The sequence below is a fragment of the Odocoileus virginianus genome, chromosome 8 (assembly GCF_023699985.2).
Source record: "Odocoileus virginianus isolate 20LAN1187 ecotype Illinois chromosome 8, Ovbor_1.2, whole genome shotgun sequence".
Classification (NCBI taxonomy): domain Eukaryota; kingdom Metazoa; phylum Chordata; class Mammalia; order Artiodactyla; family Cervidae; genus Odocoileus; species Odocoileus virginianus.
In genome coordinates, this window is record NC_069681.1 from 33,559,518 (window position 1) to 33,578,562 (window position 19,045).

The 19,045-nt window shown below is 39.3% G+C and overlaps 1 protein-coding gene across 1 annotated transcript in view; it reads right to left on the reverse strand.

Annotated features, from left to right (window-relative positions):
- Positions 1 to 19,045, reverse strand: part of PCCA (propionyl-CoA carboxylase subunit alpha) — a 337,509-nt gene that overhangs the window by 253,812 nt on the left and 64,652 nt on the right. Inside the window, exon 7 of the mRNA XM_020898588.2 lies at positions 2 to 133. Within this exon, the coding sequence (XP_020754247.1) occupies positions 2 to 133 (132 nt within the window). The remainder of the gene's footprint in view (position 1; positions 134 to 19,045) is intronic.

The window sequence follows — 19,045 nt, forward strand, 5'->3', positions numbered from 1 at the left end:
CCTTGACCACTCCATCAAAGCCAGGGATTGTGTTAACCTTTGCTTTCTTAGCTAATAATTTGCTTTCAATCTTGTCACCCATGGCTTGAATAGCATGTGTATCAGGTCCAATGAAAATGACATCTTCTGCTGCCTGTGGAGAAAAGCAAGTAGAAATTTGTAACAAAAACATTACAGTGCTTGATATGGAGTCACAGTTTCATAAGAATAAAAACGCGTATGTATACTTTCTAGTTACTCACAGGCCATAAACAACTTAAAAGCAAGCAATTGATCCAACACGTTACAATATATAATACAGTATTTCATACAGTTTAAGTGCACAAAGATACATGAAACAAAGTCAGGTCAGAGAAAAATAACTAAAAGAACTCCTATGTGATACTAACGGTAATCTTCGGAAAAGCAAATTCTATGGTGTTGGAGCTATATCTAGTACTCTGCCACCCAATCTAAACAGTAAATTCACCTTTCAAATGTCTTACAAATCTTTGTATTCTCAATGGCCCGCAGCACAATGCATTTTCAATGAATACCAACTCTCTGTCGGGCTTTGAGCTAAGTAGAGGGGATAACCTGGATGAAAATCACAGGATGTCAATTAATTCAAGGGGACATGAACAGATCACCAGTACCTCAGAGAAAGAGACAAATTAAAAAGTATGGAATGTTAATGTCCTTGTGACTACAAGAAATGAATGAAGAACACAGTCGCAATTTACCAGGTAGAGTTAATGGCTTCAGTAAAAGCTACTAAAATCACATTCAGTTCCCCAGCAGCAGGCTGATGTTATTAAAGTAAACAGAAAGCTCACGGACACTGACATGGAGCAGAACAAAACACGGCGGAGCGAGTGCCACTGCAGAGCACAGTCTAGAGAAATGAAGACGGGTTTGCTGAGGCGAAGGAGCAGTCACTGGGTCAGGAGTTGATGTTAGATACGAAAAGACAAAGATCAGATGGCATGCAGGGCATCACTGGAATAAAGGGCCTAACTGCTGATTCTCTCACCATCTCTGGCCAGGTTCAGTATAAAGAGTAAATCATATAATTAGCAGCTCATATTCTATCTACTGGCACTGCGGCCTGAACAGGCTCTTGGTTTCAGAAAGCAGCTTCATGTTCCTGATGGAAATATCATCCAGAGTAGCTACTGCAGTGTGTTGCTTGGATGCTCTCCGCCATCGTGGGCAAAGAGGATTAACCCCAAAGATGTCTGCTCCTTGGAAGAAGAGCTATGACAAACCTGGACAGCATGTTGAAAAGCAAAGACATTACTTTGCCAACAAAGATCTGGACAGTCAAGCTATGGTTTTCCCAATATTCCTATATGGATGTGAGAGTCAGGACCATAAAGAAGGCTGAGCACTGAAAAATTTATGCTTTCCAATTGTGCTTCTAGAGAAGACTCCTGAGAGTCCCTTGGGCAGCAAGGAGATCAAACCAGTCAATCCTAAAGGAAATCAACCCTGAATATTCACTGGAAGAACAGATGCTTAAACTGAAGCTCCAATACTTTGGCCACCTGATGCTCTCACTGGAAAAGACCCTGATGCTGGGAAAGACTGAGGGCAGGAGGAGATGGGGACGACAGAGGATGAGATGGTTGGATGGCATCACTGACTCAATGGACATGAGTTTGAGTAAACTCCAAGAGATAATGAAGGACAGGGAAGCCTACGTGCTGCAGTTCATGGGGTCACAGAGAGTTGGACATGACTGAGCAACTGAACAACAAGAGCAGGAGGTGCAAGGACAACAGGGAATCAACAAAGGGAATATATGAGGAGATAAATATTTGGGAGGTGATATGACAATTTCAACTTTACAAAGGCTGAGCCAGTCAAGTGTGGGATAGTCAAGTGCCTATGTTCAGGAGACAGACCGAGACGTTTGGAGGTTATAAGACCTTATAAGACATAGAAGGTTACACGTCTAGGCTAAGATTTGAATGTCTAAAGGCATCTAATAAGAGGAAATTAAAGATTGTAGATAAAGTCACTCAGATAAAATGTACAGAAAAGCCAATGCCTTTAAACTCAGGCACTCACTCTGACCCAAAAGCAAAACACAGGCACTCACTCTGACCCAAAAGCAAAACAGAAGAGGAATTTTAAGATTCTGAGTTTAAAGCCTCTTGTGTGTGACAAGGGGGATAAGGGGATAATAACCACCTTGCAAAACAGGAAGCTGAGTGCTACAACTATTAGTTCTTGTCTCTTACCCAGAAGTCCTGATAAGGAGAGAACACTAGTATAAGAAGACAGCTGGGTTCGCAGGACCCCATATACATTACAGGAACTCAAAAACCAGCAATCACAAGCGTCACTACGAAACCGTTAGTCACTCAGTCGTGTCTGACTCTTTGTGAACCCCTAGACTGTAGCCCGCCAGGCTCTTCCGTCCCTGGGATGTTCCAGGCAAGAATGCTGGAGTGGGTTGCCATTCCCTTCTCCGGGGGATCTTCCTGAACCAGGGATCAAACCCAGGTCTCCTGCATTGCAGGCAGATTCTTTACCGTCTGAACCACCAGAGAAGCCCAGTGTTACTACAGCAGAATGCTAGATAAGAAATCTCCTCAGCTGTAACTGGTGCTCACAAAGTAGGTCTCCATCGAATGCTTTTATGCAGTTTTAACAGAAACTCATTTTCTTACAAAAGAAAACAGTATGTGAAACCCCCAAAATGTAAAGCACATAGAAAACTGAGCCGCTCTGTTCAAGGGGAAGTGACAGTAGGACTGCACCCCATATACTGTGTCTCTGGAAGGATAAACTAGTCGCTTTGCACCAGAGCAACAGTCATGCTCACTTCTATCCCATGCCTGCAACCCAATAAACGCTAACTCAAGAGGAAATGATCATGTTTCAAATATCAATTGTCTTTCCATGTTCTCATTTTACTTGCTAAGATGGAGGAATTTTTATTATAAATTCTGTTTTAAATACCACTATGCCAGGCAGATGTAATCAAGTAATCAGAATACCTGCACAAAGAGCTGAAGAAATAACATAAATGAGAACATCCAAAATACATTATGATTATACAGTAAAACTTCTGATTAACAAGAGCCCAACGACCAGGAACCACTGATTAACCAGGCTTTTTTCGTGCATTCTAATTTGAGGAAAATTACTCACCCCAAAATGCAAAATTACCAAGAAAGAACACGCACATCAAGCATTTAGTGACTATTCTTATTTCTGTCCAACACAAAGAAAAACAGCCAGCGGCACACTGAGTAACTACTCAGACAGATGTTTCAATGAACTAACTTCCTTTTTATCTTCGTATGTTTTGGTAGTACTCCCTGGGTTAGCCTTTAAATGTAATTACGGCAAATTGAGACGCAGTATCATAGCTCCTGACACCACTCATTCTTTGACCAAAAAAGCAAGGCGAAGCTGTACGGTAATTGCAAACTGACAAAGCATGTTTCAGAAGTCCTAAGTTTTTGACCAGAGTCCTTTGTGTGATTTAGAACTTAAGGCCAAAATTTATGCACTAATAAACTTTCAATACTCCACTGTTAACCCTGTATCTTTTCTTATCCGTTTTCCTTAATCGCCAGCAAACCTCTTTGACATGACAAAGTAATAAAATTTACTTCTCAAACTAGGCTTTTCAAGGACCATTTAAATTTACCATGAATGACAAATATAATACCTAAATACAGGTAAATGTATAATGGTCATGAAAAAGAGGAATTTTTTTTCATCATCATCACGTCATTATAGAGATACATAAAAAAAATTACAAAAAGCTGAAATCACTGCTCCTTATTGCAAAAAAAAAAAAAAACAAAACAAAAGATTGTTTTCATCCTCTAAATTCTGTGATTTCATGGTTCTGGTTGTATTTTGATACAAAAATGGGGAAAAGGGTTAAGTTTGAGCAATATGTTAGGGAAACAGATTTAATTTACAATAGGCTTTATGTTACGAATGAAGGACAGAAATAATCATCTGTAAAAATTAGAATGCATGATATATAATTCATTCTTAGAAATACCATGATAGTAAATTGCTATACTATGAATTCAGGTTCTTTTTTTCATGTGTACATTTTAAACTCATAAAGAATTACTACTTGGATACTCTGGTTTCTCTTCAGATCGTATAAATCTTTCGCCTTTTACTAAAGAATTACTACTTGGATAAACTGTAAAACCAGGGTCAGACAGACAGGAGACATACCTATGAAAAGACTGTCAAACTGCCTAAAGGACCTAGATTCTGGATTTTAATTTTTATTCCCTAATAAAAGAAAATAGAATTTCTAGTAGAAAAGGCCAGTCTCTGGGCCTTCTCTGATGGGGGCAGAGAAGTTAGCACAGGAGATTTAAAAAAAAAAAGAAAAAAAAACTGAGTCAGTGAGAAAGCTTTCAAAAATTAATATAGTTATCTCAAAAGCACACATTAGATAAAAACGGCTACCCACTGAATGTGCTGATAACAATAAGAGCATCAAAAAGAATAAAAAAAATTATAAGGTTAATTCATCTTTTCAAGACCTCAGAATAAATCTTTTCCTGCTATCTCTGTTCAAATATTTGAACTTCTCAGGCATGTATCACTGATTTTAAAAACCATATAGCTCTTTTAAAAGCAACATACAGGAAAACTAATTTCACACGTAAAACTAAGCAAAATAAAAGTGTCTGGGTAAAATCCCATACATAGTTTTTATGAGAAAAAAACGAGAACTAGAATAACATTCATGGAGGAAAAAAAGCATGAGAAAGACATGGTAACAGCAGATCAGAGTGTCACCTATCATTTCAAACAAACTGAAAGACATTTTAAAATAAGAAAACATAACCCTATATGCAGGACAGAAAAAGAGACACAGATGTAGAAAACAGATTTTTTGACTCTGTGGGAGAAGGCGAGGGTGGGATGATCTGAGAGAATAGCATTGAAACATGCATATTATCAAGTGTGAAACAGATCGCCAGTCCAGGTTGGATGCATGAGACAAGTGCTCGGGGCTGGTGCACTGGGGAGACCCAGAGGGATGGCATGGGGAGGGAGGTGGGAGGGGGGTTCAGGATGGGGAACACATGTAAATCCATGGCTGATTCATGTCAATGTATGGCAAAAACCACTACAATATTGTAAAGTAATTAGCCTCCAACTAATAAATATAAATGAAAAAAAAAAATTAAAAATAAAAAAAACAAATAAATAAAGGTAATGGACCATCATAAAAAATAAAATAAGAAAATGTGAAATAACATAAATTAGAATTAGAAATGCTCAGAAATGAAGTGACAGACCTAAAGATAGAATTAGAAAGGTAAAAGAAAATAATTTTGGAAATCAAGACTAAACTAGAGGAAAATTAAAGTGAATAAAGAAAACAAATAATGCCTTACAAGAGATAGGAGTCAAAGGAAGAAACTTAAAAAAAAAATTAAGATCCAAGAAAAAAGGACAAATACCAAAAATAAAGAACATCCAACATATGAATAAGAGTTGTCTTTGGGGGGAAAAAAAAAAACTAAGAAAAAACACTAAAAACCAAAACTCAAGCAAATTTTCTTAAAATTGAAAGTAACTATCAAACATACTACAGTCTACTTGAAAAATTCAACCCAGAACAAACTGTACCACAATACATTCCAGCGAGACCACTTAAAAAGGAAAAAAAAAGTGACTTGTTCAAAGGAGAAGTTTAAATTACCACCAGATTTGACAGTAATAAATCATGCCAAAATATAATAATGTACTCCACTGAGTAAGATATTCAAGAAAAGAAAGGATGAGCCAAGGATTTTAAATCCAACACAACTGACCGCCAAGTATAAAGGGCAGAGAAAATGTTAACAACAGGCAAGAACTCATGACCGTCTTCTGAGGAATCCAAACAGAACAAGGGTTTGCCCACTAGTCTGTGGGCCAAATCTGGCCTACTACCTGGTCCCAAACAGTCCACAATCTAAGGACAAATTTTACATTGCTTGTATTTTTAATTGTTTGGGGAAAAAAGTTAAGGAGTGCTGTATCACAGCACATGAAAACTACATGAAGCTGAAAAACAGTTTTCCTGGAGGAGAGTCATGCTCCAGGCTCACATGTTGTGTGGCAGCTCTCTCACTCCCAGGACAAGACTAAGAACTCGTGACAGATCACACGGCATACAAAGCGCTAAGTACCTGCTCTCAGGCTCTTTACAGAAAAGGTTTGCCCATACTATCGAATGAGCTTCAGGAAACCAAAACAACTACAGAGAGACTAACTTGGAGAGTCTGCAGTTACTCATAGAACCAAATCTAAATGAAGGCTAAGAAGAGAACATAAATATAGCAAGTGGAATAGTTGGATTTTCAGGCATTATGAATACAGTAGAACTATTTTTGGAAGTGTAGGAGAATAGGGAGATGTGTAAAACTTTTTCAATTTTTCAGTACATTTTTATAATGGTATTATAATTGTTATCCTTTGCTGTGTGTGTACTACTGACAATTAGGAGGTATTTTAATTTTATCATTTCTTCTATCTGTGAAAGTCAGAATGCTAACTACAGAAGGATAAAGATACAAGTTAACAAAGAAGAGGTTAAGTAATAGTTCTATAATCATGAATTTTAGTTGAAAGTATTGGGTCGACCAAAAAGTTCATCCACGTTTTCCCATAACCTCATATGGAAAAGCCCAAATGGACTTTCTGACCAACCTAGTGTTACTGTGTAATAATGTACCCACACAATAATATTACTGCATAGTAAGCAGTACCTAGTGTCACTGTGTAACAATGTACCCACACAATAATATTACTGCATAGCAAGCAGTACCTAGTGTCACTGTGTAACAATGTACCCACACAATAATATTACTGCATAGTAAGCAGTACCTAGTGTCACTGTGTAACAATGTACCCACACAATAATATTACTGCATAGTAAGCAGTACCTAGTGTCACTGTGTAACAATGTACCCACACAATAATATTACTGCATAGTAAGCAGTACCTAGTGTCACTGTGTAACAATGTACCCACACAATAATATTACTGCATAGCAAGCAGTACCTAGTGTCACTGTGTAACAATGTACCCACACAATAATATTACTGCATAGTAAGCAGTACCTAGTGTCACTGTGTAACAATGTACCCACACAATAATATTACTGCATAGTAAGCAGTACCTAGTGTCACTGTGTAACAATGTACCCACACAATAATATTACTGCATAATAAGCAGTACCTAGTGTCACTATGTAATAATGTACCCACACAATAATATTACTGCATAATAAGCAGTACCTAGTATCACTATGTAATAATGTACCCACACAATATTACTGCATAATAAGCAGTACCTAGTGTCACTATGTAATAATGTACCCACACAATAATATTACTGCATAATAAGCAGTACCTAGTATCACTACGATCACAGTTCATATTCGTATCTCACATAAAATACAGGCTGTATTTAATTATAGTTTGATATCATGTAACATGTACCACATATTACAAACCTGTTCCATATTTCATCGATGAGATGTTTATTATATCATATCTATATTAGATGTTAAATTTGTGCTATATATACCCTACTTGGGGTTGAGGTCAGCATTACATCTAAATACATACATATTAACAATATTGATGTCATACATTCTTTTACTATAACGCAGTTAATATAAAGTATATGTAATAAACATGTGTAACATGAAACATGCTAAAATTCTAGGAATACACATATTTTATTTGCTTTACCTATAAATTAAAAGGGCCTAGAAACAACTATTAGCAGCAATGACCATGCCTGGCACCCAATGGTGGGCTCCAAATACCATTAAAAGAAACCAATGCATCTACCAAAGTCACCTGATTAAAGGCCTGGAGCAAGAAATACAGTACTTGAGCCTAGAATATCTTATCAGAGCAGAGAAGCTATAAAAGATTATGAGGGTCCAGTCAAGAAGATCAGGCGCCAACTTAGGCACACCCCTCCTCCACCCCACCCAACGAGTGACAACCGGAGCTTCACTAGTAATTTCAGCAGACTTAAACCTACAGAATACATCTCAATCTATGACTTAAAGAACTGGTTAACTTTGAAGGAAGTTAACCAAGTAAGGAACCAACTTATTACCTCAAAAACCATAAACAAAGGTAAAGAATTATACACTATCTTGCTCTTTCTATATGAATTCCACCACTAGGAAACCAAACAATGAGGGGAAGAGTTTCTTTATAAATAAATATACTCTAATTAATTAATGCAAAAGATGTTAGAATTAAAATATCACCATTTTTGCAATCTAATGAAGGAAGAGCAAGCATCAAAGGCTGCTTAGACCTGAAAAAGCATTAGCAAGACTCGTGCCTCCTACAGTCTTGGTCAAAGGAATTGAAACTTGAGTCTGGCAACCTGGATTCAGAGATGGGACCAGCCTGCAGGAAATGCTGAATGGTGCCATGATTACACACCATGATTATCCAATCAGCTAAGTCAAGACTGAGACACACTCTATGGGTCAAAAAGCCCAAGGCTTATTCAACAGATAAACTGTAAGGAAGAGAAATGTATGAGAGGAGAACCTATGGCATGAGAGACACTTAGAAGACACATCAAAATTGAAAAAAATGGGCAAGACAGATCATAGGGTCCGTCCAGGGAGGCACACTTGAACAACAGGATTACTCTGTAAAGCCAGAAAAGGGTTACTGTAAACACCGAAGCAGTGGGTGTGTACAGGCAGACTGGAGGTTGGGACTGAGATGGGTCGTGTGGACAATCACTCTAGGACTGGGGGAGCCGTCTGACGTCCAAACCTATATAATGGTGACAAGATTATGTGCCTTAACCAAGCCCACGTGTGTTCTGCGTAGCTTTCTTCTGTATCTGCCTTTTATTTCCAAAATAAAAATTCTGAGAACATGCTCAGAGTACCAGCAGCGTACAGGAGCAAAGCCAACACTGGGACCAGGAAGTGAGGCGCTGCTCAGACCAGCTTGCCAACCTCTTCAGGGACCTGTTTTTAGCTTTAAAGAAAGGTAGGGGAAGGGAAGGAGGTAGAGAAAGGAAGGGAGAAAATGAAGAAAGAGATGGAGGGAGGAAGAAAAAGAGACGGAGGGAGGGAGAAAGGGAGGGAGGTAAAGAAAGAAAGGAAGGAGAGGGAGGGAGGGAAGGAAGGGGCATTGTCATGTCTGGCTGGAAGCCTTCAGTACATGGTTATTTTGTACAAACTGAACCTGATGAACTGTCAACTGCTGCCACTATAGGTAAAATGCAACAGTGATGGAGTAGAGAAGCATCATCTTTGTGGGCTGACACCGACAGCATCCAGCCTCGTCAGCATCACTGCTTCCAGAATACGCAGATCATGCTGTAGGGATGAGGTCCAGGAAGAGCTCACAAGGAGACTGGAGGAAGGGTTGATCTGGGATTCCGTCTGACTAGGCCTTTGCAAAGAAAAAAAGACCTTCCTATGGCCGTGAGCACCGCTAAAGTCACAGGTGAGCTTGGATGGCATTTTCTGAGCAGTGGAATGCTGGTCCATCAGCGAAGGAGGACCAGGCTGCTGTCCAATCTGGGATGAAACCAGAACCCTTCCGGGAGAACCCATCCTCCAGCCTTCCTCCTCTCCCTTTCACTGCCTCCACTTCACTGCCTGTGGCAAACCGTGCTCACTGTGGATCGGGTGCCAGAAGCTGCGTTTCATTACATTTTTGGTCACAGTGGGGCTTCCCTGGTGGCTCAGATGGTAAAGAATCTGCCTGCAATGCAGGAGACATGAGTTCTATCCCTGGATCGGGAAGATCCCCTGGAGAAGGAAACAGCAACCCACTCCAGTATTCTTGCCTGGGAAATCCCACGGACAGAGGAGTTAGGCAGGCTACAGTCCACAGGGTCGAAAAGGTCAGACATGACCGACCAACACTTGGTCAAAGTATATTATACTATATTGCAAATGTCACACATGCAACCTACAAACTGATTTATTTTTTGCTTCCAATGAGACCACTTCTGATATTTGATGCAATGTTACTCAGCTTTTTTTTTTTTTTTTTTAAGTTAAAACCAAAGAACTCAGTTCAGTATCAAGAAGGAATTTCAGCCAAGTTGGCACTTGGGCTCTAACAAGTTACTGTGTAGAATATTGAAGGGTTCTCCTCTCAGTTCATGACATCAGTGTTGAAACCTGTCTGGATAGTTGGCTTTGAACCTACACTCAGGGTACTTTTCAAAACAATGATTAGAAATAAAAAGGAGAACATTTGAACACAGAGATGGGAAAAACACTCGTAGTGTAGTTTTCACAGTCATGGGTAAACACCAGTTGGCTGGGCCTTCACCCCAGTACTGGAGACAGGGTGTGCATGAGCATTTACTGGGAGTCCCAGGCTGCAGAGCGTGCACTCTCGAGAAGATCAGGATACGAACCCTAATCCACTTTCCTCCACGCTGACTGCGGGGCGCCCATGAGAGGTGCAGAACCACCTGGAAGAATGTTCCATCGGCCCCCACCCACTACGTTTGTAGGAGTCGTTTTCTTCAAGAGCTAGTCTGCTCATTGCAAATTAGGAACCCACTTTATAGTGATTCATTAGGATAAGAATATTATGGAACTTGACTGTTGCTGGGGGTGGATAGTGGAAGGGGAAACAAAGGCTCTTGAAAAGTCTCAACATAAACTTATAAACCAGCAAAGTTCTTCAATTTGTTTGGGATGCTAACTGCAAGATCAACTGAAATCTAATGACATGCTTACAAACTGTATTTAACTGAGGGTACACTGTGTATGCTGTGACTTGGTTTAACCAAAGGAAACTGTGTCCTTCTCTTGTGATATGACTAGTATCTGGATTTCATTCAGTCTAATGCATATTTTGTATTAAGTGTATACTTGGCCCAATGCACTCAAGTAATGTTATTACTTCCAGATGATAGCCACGTACAATATTTAGCTATCGAAACAGAATAGTGGTAACTTTTCACACTGTAACAATTGGCAGAAGTCAAGTTTTCCAGTTAAGGAATATAAAACCTTGTTTTTCATGCATAGGAAGTGGACAAAACAGCAATAGGACAATTTCTATTTCTAGTATTTGACAGTGGGATGGTTTCCATTTCTATTCTTCAGCTACTGTCAACTCAAAAATACTGTTAAATGCCTTTTACTAAATGATGTGGGTTTCTGACAAAGGTTCTTAGGGCAAAGAAGAGGTTTTTATTACTAATAGAAATCATTTAAATAAACAAACTAAAAATATCTAAATATCTTTGTGTTTGGGGGGTAAACTTTTTAAACTCAGGTGGAAAACATTCTACAACAGTAATAATGTCTTAATTAAAGATGCAGGCACAACTGTGAAAGTCTTGTTGAATTTTCATAGAGACTGACCTTCTTACTTGATGTTTGAAATATGTAAATAATTTAAATAAATAAAATAAATAATTTTATTTAAATAAATAATAATAAATAAAATTTATTTAAATAAATAGAATAATTTATTTAAATAAATAAATAAAATTTAAATTTGTTCATATAAAATTATTAATGTAAAACCTTGAACTCTTAATCATTAAGTACTGGATTGAACAAACTATGACACTCATGATTTGAAGTCCCAATTGTCTAAAACCCATAAGAAATTCTATTTTAAATACAATGATTACATAGGATTTAATTACTATTTAACAGGACAACCTGTGGGAATGTGTCTGTGTTCCAATACTTCTAATAAATGTTACTGTAAAATGAAATTTTTTTAAAAGATGCAGACAAAAATGTTATAGTATTTCTTCTAGATATATTTTTTAACAGGATAATAAGCTTTATAATTAAATATGGTTGTGTATTGGTAAGGTTCTCCTTATGCAAACTGGTCATAGGAATTATTTCGTTATGAAATGTAATTTCCTTCTTCTGCACGTCACATGAAATACTTTTATATCTCAACAATCTGGAAATTAAAAATGAGTTGCTTTCATTTCTCCCTGATCAAATTACTTTTTATTGTTTCATGAATACTAAAATTGACTGGTATTTTTGAATTGAAAATTAATTTTTCCCAGTTCAATTCTGGAACATACCTTATAACAACTATGGAATTAGATGAGCAAGTTTACAGCTTAAGTCTTAAAAAAAAAAAAAAAAGATTTAATAATACTTCAATTAGCATGAGGGAATGTTAATGTAGATGCCTCCTGGCTCACCTTCCTGTTCATTCCTCACAAGCAATTAACATTTACTGCTGGTAGTAAGCTGGTAAAACTGGTGAAAGGTTAAAGATTTTGTGTTTAATCCAAACATTAGATATTAACTTTAATTTTTAAACTTTTTCAATTAGTCTGGCACATTATCTGAATTATGTACTCTCTTTTGAAAACACGAATTTCTTTTAAAATTTGCTACAGCGAGAAGTCCTTCCACACACTGTACTAAATTTACTGCTTTCTGGAACACGTCAAGTTTTCAGTACCGCCGCTGGATGGAAACAAGAGTCATATGGTTTGAATGAGCATGCTCTGCCTACAGTGAGGACGGCCTTCTTTGTCAGCACAGTCAATCGCTGTGCTCCAGAACAGTACATTAGAAAACGTATTTCAAACAATGAATGGAGTGCCAAAAAAAAAACAGCAGAGATCATGATGTTCAGTTAACTGCGTAGAGTAACTAAATAATTCCTCACCCTACTCGGCATTAGTCTGAGTGGCCAATCTGTTACTTTCACCCTTTATTTTGGTTATTAACAAGGATGCAATGAAGAGAAAGTGACAATAAGATGTAGCGGAAAGACCCAAGTAGAGATGAATTTAGGTAGGAAATTATTTTTTAAAGTTTGAAGGGAGTAAAAGAATGAGGAATGCATTAATATTAACAATAACAATGCTAAGTATTTATTTACTTCCTTATTTTGCACTGTCTAGTAAAGCACTGTAGTAAGGCACACTTTACCCTAAAAACCATTTTATAGATAAACATTTCAGTCATCAGGTTCCAGTTGGTTTACAAAGTTAGGAAGTCTTCAATTTATTCTAGAATTACACATATTAAATAAAATACCTTACTCTAACGTTCCATAGTTTTTTTAAGGTTTCAAAAAGTTTTTCACCGAGGTGTACTTGATTTACATTGTATTAGTTTCAGGTGTCCCTTTTTATAGATTGTAACTCAGTTATAGTTATTATAAAGTAATGGCAGTATTTCCCACACTGCACAATAGACTCTTTCAGTTTATATATTTCATACACAGTAGTCTGCACCTCTTAACCCCTACCCCTACTTTCTCCCTCTCCCATTTCCTCTCCCCACTAGTAACCACTAGTTTGTTCTCTATATATCTGTGAGTCTGTCTCCATTTTGTTATACTCACTAGCTTATTTTTTTACATTCCACATATTAGTGGTAATATCAAATTGTAGTATTTGTCTCTCTCTGACTTATATCACTAAGCATAACATCCACCGGGTCCATCCATGCTGTTGCAAACAGCAAAACTGCATTTTAGCTGAGTGGTGTTCTACTGAACATATATACCACATTTTCCATATTTATTCATCTGTTAATGGACACTTAGGACACTTCCATATCGTGGCTACTGTAAAAAATGCTGCTATATACACTGGGGTGTGTTGTCTTTTCCAAATTGTATTCTTTAATTGTATTCTTTAATCATTTTTCCTCAAAAAAAAAAAAAACCAGGGCTAAGAAACCAGCAGGACATAACTAGTCATCTCTACTTAATGTGTCAGTAAAACTGGGATCTGAGGGATGCAACCAAATATCCACCATGCCTAAATAGGTGAAGCAGCGGAAACAAGCTAAGACCCACACCAGCGGTTTTATCTTCAACTCTGCTGCTTCCTCATGCCTTGGGTTCAGGCGGCACATGCTGACTACCGGGGAGGGTCATACATCTCCTGACACGGTCCCAGGACACACCTATCACCCCAGCACCCACAGGGCTAGCGCCTCTTTCCACTCTCCAAAGCATGCTAGTTTGGACTAGTCTGGTAGCCTAGTAGAACAAACTATACACACCAAACATTAAAAACAACAAATGGTAGAGAGTATAGTAGAGGCACTAAAAAGGTAAGAAAAAACCAGGCACTGTAAACAGTCGAGACAGGGAATCAAGGAAGACATCATGAAATGTGCAGCATTTAAAGGGGAAAAAAAGACAATTTGGAATTTTAGGATTTGAAAAAGCAGCATGGGAAAACAAACATTTACCTATTCAAGAGAACAACCCACTGACTGGTCTGTAAAAGGTTTTATGGTCTCTAGAGAATCATGACACATCTAGAGAATCACACAACCAAAGGTCTCCTCTCTTCCTCTTAAGCCTTACAACAATCAGATCTCAACTGCATACTTCAGTATACACGTACAGGCACTCTCCAAACACCCGCTAAGCACCCACTCTGCATCAGGCACTGTGTCAATTCGAAGAATGATGGATAAGACAAAGATGTACCGCTGCCCTCTTTTACTTGACAAACCAACTGGGAAGACAGGATAAATGCGGAATTAAAGTCATAAAACATCCTGGCTGCCTTGACACCAAAGTACAGTAGTATACTCTGGTAAAGGAATGGTAACTAGAATAAAGAAAACAGGCAAGGAGACTGTTAGCAAATCAACCCAAGTTTACTGTGATGATACTTGTACATACAAAGTGGCAACAATGCAACTGTCAACAGCATGAACAATAAAAGACAAGGGAATTCTTCCCAGATAAAAATTTCTTCCCCTTGGCATCAGAGAATTTCCCCCTTCCATTCAGATTTAAATTCTGCTGCAATTTTAACATCCTCAGATCACCTGATATTTCTTTCTCAGAAAGTCTACCCAGGGCCTTTCTAACCTGCTAGATAAATGAGACTTGAGAATGCAATCTTTGCCCTTCAGTCTAAGTCTTATGACTGAAGAGGGGGTAAATTGACATCACATGTAATAGATGAAGAATCATTTTATGCCAACTACATAAACATTAACTTCAGCAAAATTATATTCTTACAATGTTTTGCCAGCCAGTGTGAGTCCCATCAAATATATACTCTCACCACCTTACATGGCCTTTTGAAGTTTTCGAGTTATGACTGAAACCACCTATAAAGCCCTCACCTCCCACAGCTCTTGCATCACACAGAACAACTGTCAGGCAGGGTTGAAAATTATATTCTTGTACAAAAGAAAGGCAGGGGTTTACCTGATGGCTCAGTGGAAAAGAATCCGCCTGTCAATGCAGGAGATACGGGTTCCATCCCTCATCCAACAAGATTCCACATGCCAAGCAGCAACTAAGCCCGTGGGCTACAACTACTGAAACTAGGCTCCAGAGCCTGGGAGCCTCAACTACTGAAGCCCCCCCACCCGAGAGCCTGTGCTCCCCAACAAGAGAAGCCACGACAATGAAAGGCCAAGCACAGTAACTCGGGAGCAGCCCTCACACTCCGCAACTAGAGAAAGCCCGAGCGCAGCAGCGAAGACCCAGCACAGTCAAAAATAAATACACCGATGTTTCAAAAAAGAATGGAAGGCAGGAATTAGAAACAGTAGAGTGTAATGGTTAAGAGTAGGGGCTGTGGAGGCTGCCTGAACTCCAATTCTACCACCAACCATATGGTTGGCCTTGGACAAGTTACTTAACCACTCTGTGCCTCAGTTCCTGTATCTGGTAGGGTTAAATGAATTAATCAGTGTAAACCACTGGGCTTCCCAGGCGGCACGAGTGATAACCTGCCTGCCAGTGCAGAAGACATAAGAGACACGGGTTTGATCCCTGGTTCAGGAAGATTCCCTGGAGAAGGAAATGGCAATCCACTCCAATATTCTTGCCTGGAGAACACCACGGACAGAGGAGCGTGGCAGGCTACAGTCCATGGAGTCACAAAGAGTAAGACACTGCTGAAGCGACTTAGCATGCAAAGCACGTAGCACAGAGGGAACCCTAGGGAGCTGCTATCCTGTTGTGAAAGAATCCAGAAGCCACAGTTCCACAACCGCTGGCTGCTGAGGTCTCCCCACCCACCTTCCCATGTGCAGGTGTTTACATCATTCCAAGAGTCTCAGTCCTGAGATGGTATAACCAATCCTAAAGAAGCTAAACTTACCTCTTCCCCACACCTTTCACCTCCTCTCACCCTAAAACCCTGCTCTCTTGTAAATCTACTTGTCCTTCCACCGCATGGCCAAAGTTGAGGCAAGCAAGCAAGCCACTGTTCTCAAAGAAGCAAAGATGCTCTTCAGATGAAAGCTAAAATCCGCCCCCCACACACAACTACAGCAGCCAGCCAACTTTGGTAACAGAAATCACAGAGAAGCTAAGTAAGCAGAGACAGTGTTGGAAGGCAGACAGAAATGAAACTACTGTGCACGCCAGCGTGAGGAACACAGGCTCTACAGACAGCAGCAAGACATGGAGGAATTCTGAAGTATAGCAAGTCATCAGTGGTCCAGGTTGAGGGAGGAAGTAATATGACAGCAGCAGAAATTCAGTGAAGAGAAAAGCAGTGAGAAAAGCTGCAATGATATACTAATTAATAGTGGACCCGGCAACGGATTTAGGGAGGATGACGGAATTCGGAAGCACAAGGGAAGGGGAATAGTCAAAGTTGACTATAAGGTTTGCAGATCAGAAAACTTAAGACAGGAAACTGAAGAGCAGGTTTGGTTACAAGGATAAGTTTCATTTTACCTTTCACATAAGTGACTTGTTGGCAGGCCGTCCGGGGGAGACTTCCATAGGGGACACTCTTACATGGGATGGAAATGTCTTCAGTAAGGCAGATACCAAACCAAATACGATTTCCTGTGATAAACTACCCGGAACTTGAAACCTTAAAGACCCTTTTGTTGTTCAGTCGCTGCTGTGTTCAACTCATTCGGTGACCCCATGGACTATAGCCCACCAGGCTCCTCTGTCCATGGGATTTCCCAAGCAAGAATTTTGGAGTGGGTTGCCATTTTCTTCTTCTGGGGATCTTCCTGACCCTGGGATCACACCCACGTCTCCTGCACTGCAGGCAGATTCTTCACCACCGAGCCCACAGGGAACACACTTATCAGTATGATCACTGCTGCAACATGCTGCACAGTTCTGGGAGGTTTCAAGTCATTCACTCATGTTACTACTGCCTTAAAACTTCATTTTCAATACAAAAAGGGCGTTTTGGAGTACTACTCTTCATGCTATAAATCTCTGTGATTTAGAATGCTTTTCAGTTTTCAAAACTGAATTTTAAAACAGCAGTTAGTCAGTTCTAATGAGATGGATGAAACTGGAGCCCATTATACAGAGCGAAGTAAGCCAGAAAGATAAAGACCATTACAGTATACTAACACATATATATGGACTTTAGAAAGATGGTAACGATAACCCTATATGCAAAACAGAAAAAGAGACTCAGATGTATGGAACAGACTTGTGGACTCTGGGAGAAGGCGAGGGTGGGATGTTTCAGGAGAACAGCATTGAAACATGTATATTATCTAGGGTGAAACAGATCACCAGCCTAGGTTGGGTGCATGAGACAAGTGCTCGGGCCTGATGCACTGGGAAGACCCAGAGGGATCGGGTGGAGAGGGAGGTGGGAGGGGGGACCGGGATGGGGAGTACATGTAAATCCATGGCTAATTCATATCAATGTATAACAAAAACTACTGTAATGATGTAAAGTAATTAGCCTCCAACTAATAAAAATTAAAAAAAATAAATAAATAAAAATAAAAATAAAACAGCAGTTAGTCAACTTGACCAAAGACTTCAACTCTGATTTAATAATACTATTTAATAACAAACTTCAAAGTCTGAGTTTTTAGGTTCAGTATCCACAGTAGAAATTGCATAGAGAGAATTATTAGAAGTCAGGAGAAGATAAAAACAAGTCATCAATGATGAACTCCATGATCTGAAAAGAAGTGTCAAGGCATTTTCACAGTATGCTAAGACCCACCCACCATACCAGCCAGAAAACAGTACTCTCATGCTATAATACTAATCCATCATAAGCAATTTTCAACTATCCTAAGAAAAGCCTTGTTGTTGTTGTTTAGTCGCTAAGCTGTATTCGACTCTTTGAGACCCCATGGACTGCAGCCCACCAGGCTCTTCTGGCCATGGGATTTCCCAGGCAAGAACACTGGAGTGGGTTGCCATTTCCTTCTCTAGCAGATCTTCCTGATCCAGGGCGTGAACCCACATCTCCCGCATTGGCAGGTGGATTCTTTACCACTGAGCCACCAGGGAAGCCCTCAGAGGAGGCGAGACTCTAGTTTAAAGACCTATCAAGAAGTAAAAAGCCAACACATCACAAAATCAAATAATTTGAAATTAAGTCTTTTATCTTCCTTGAAAAAGTGAAAGTCAAAGTCGCTCAGTCACGTCCAACTATTTGCAACCCCATGGACTATACAGTCCATGGAATTCTCCAGACCAGAATACTGGAGTGGATAGCCTTTCCCTTCTCCAGATCTTCCCAACCCAGGGATCGAACCCAGGTCTCCCTCATTGCAGGCAGATTCTTTTACCAGCTGAGCCACAGGGAAAGCCCCTATCTTCCTTAGGTTACCTATAATAAAGCTCTAGAGATTCAGTCCATTTCCAAGATGGTTGTCCAGTCTAGCAAAGACTTTGCAAATTAACAACATGTACGCTGATTTCAGAAGACAGCACAGAAATGATCTTAGGCTGAAAAAACCATAATTTTATGGGTTTAAAATAAAAGCCATATAGTTCTGGGAAACAAAAAGTTATTATCATTGTTGGTTCTAAACAGTCAAGACATAAGCAAAATAATCAACAACTTACTCAGGTATAACTTTCTAAATAAAATAGAAAAAAGTTGTTTTAAATATTTTAACTCTCTATTCACAGCAACTCAGGATGATGTCACAGGTCCTCCAGAAACAGAACGATTTCAAAGAATGAAGCCTAAACACAGAACAAAAGACCCAACAGTCTCTGTTTCCAATACTTTCCTCAAAGCTCCCAATCTTCTCACTCCGGGATTCCTCAAAACACCCATGGACAATGTGCACTGTGGGGCTAGCCACCCAGCAACACTGTTAAAGCAACTC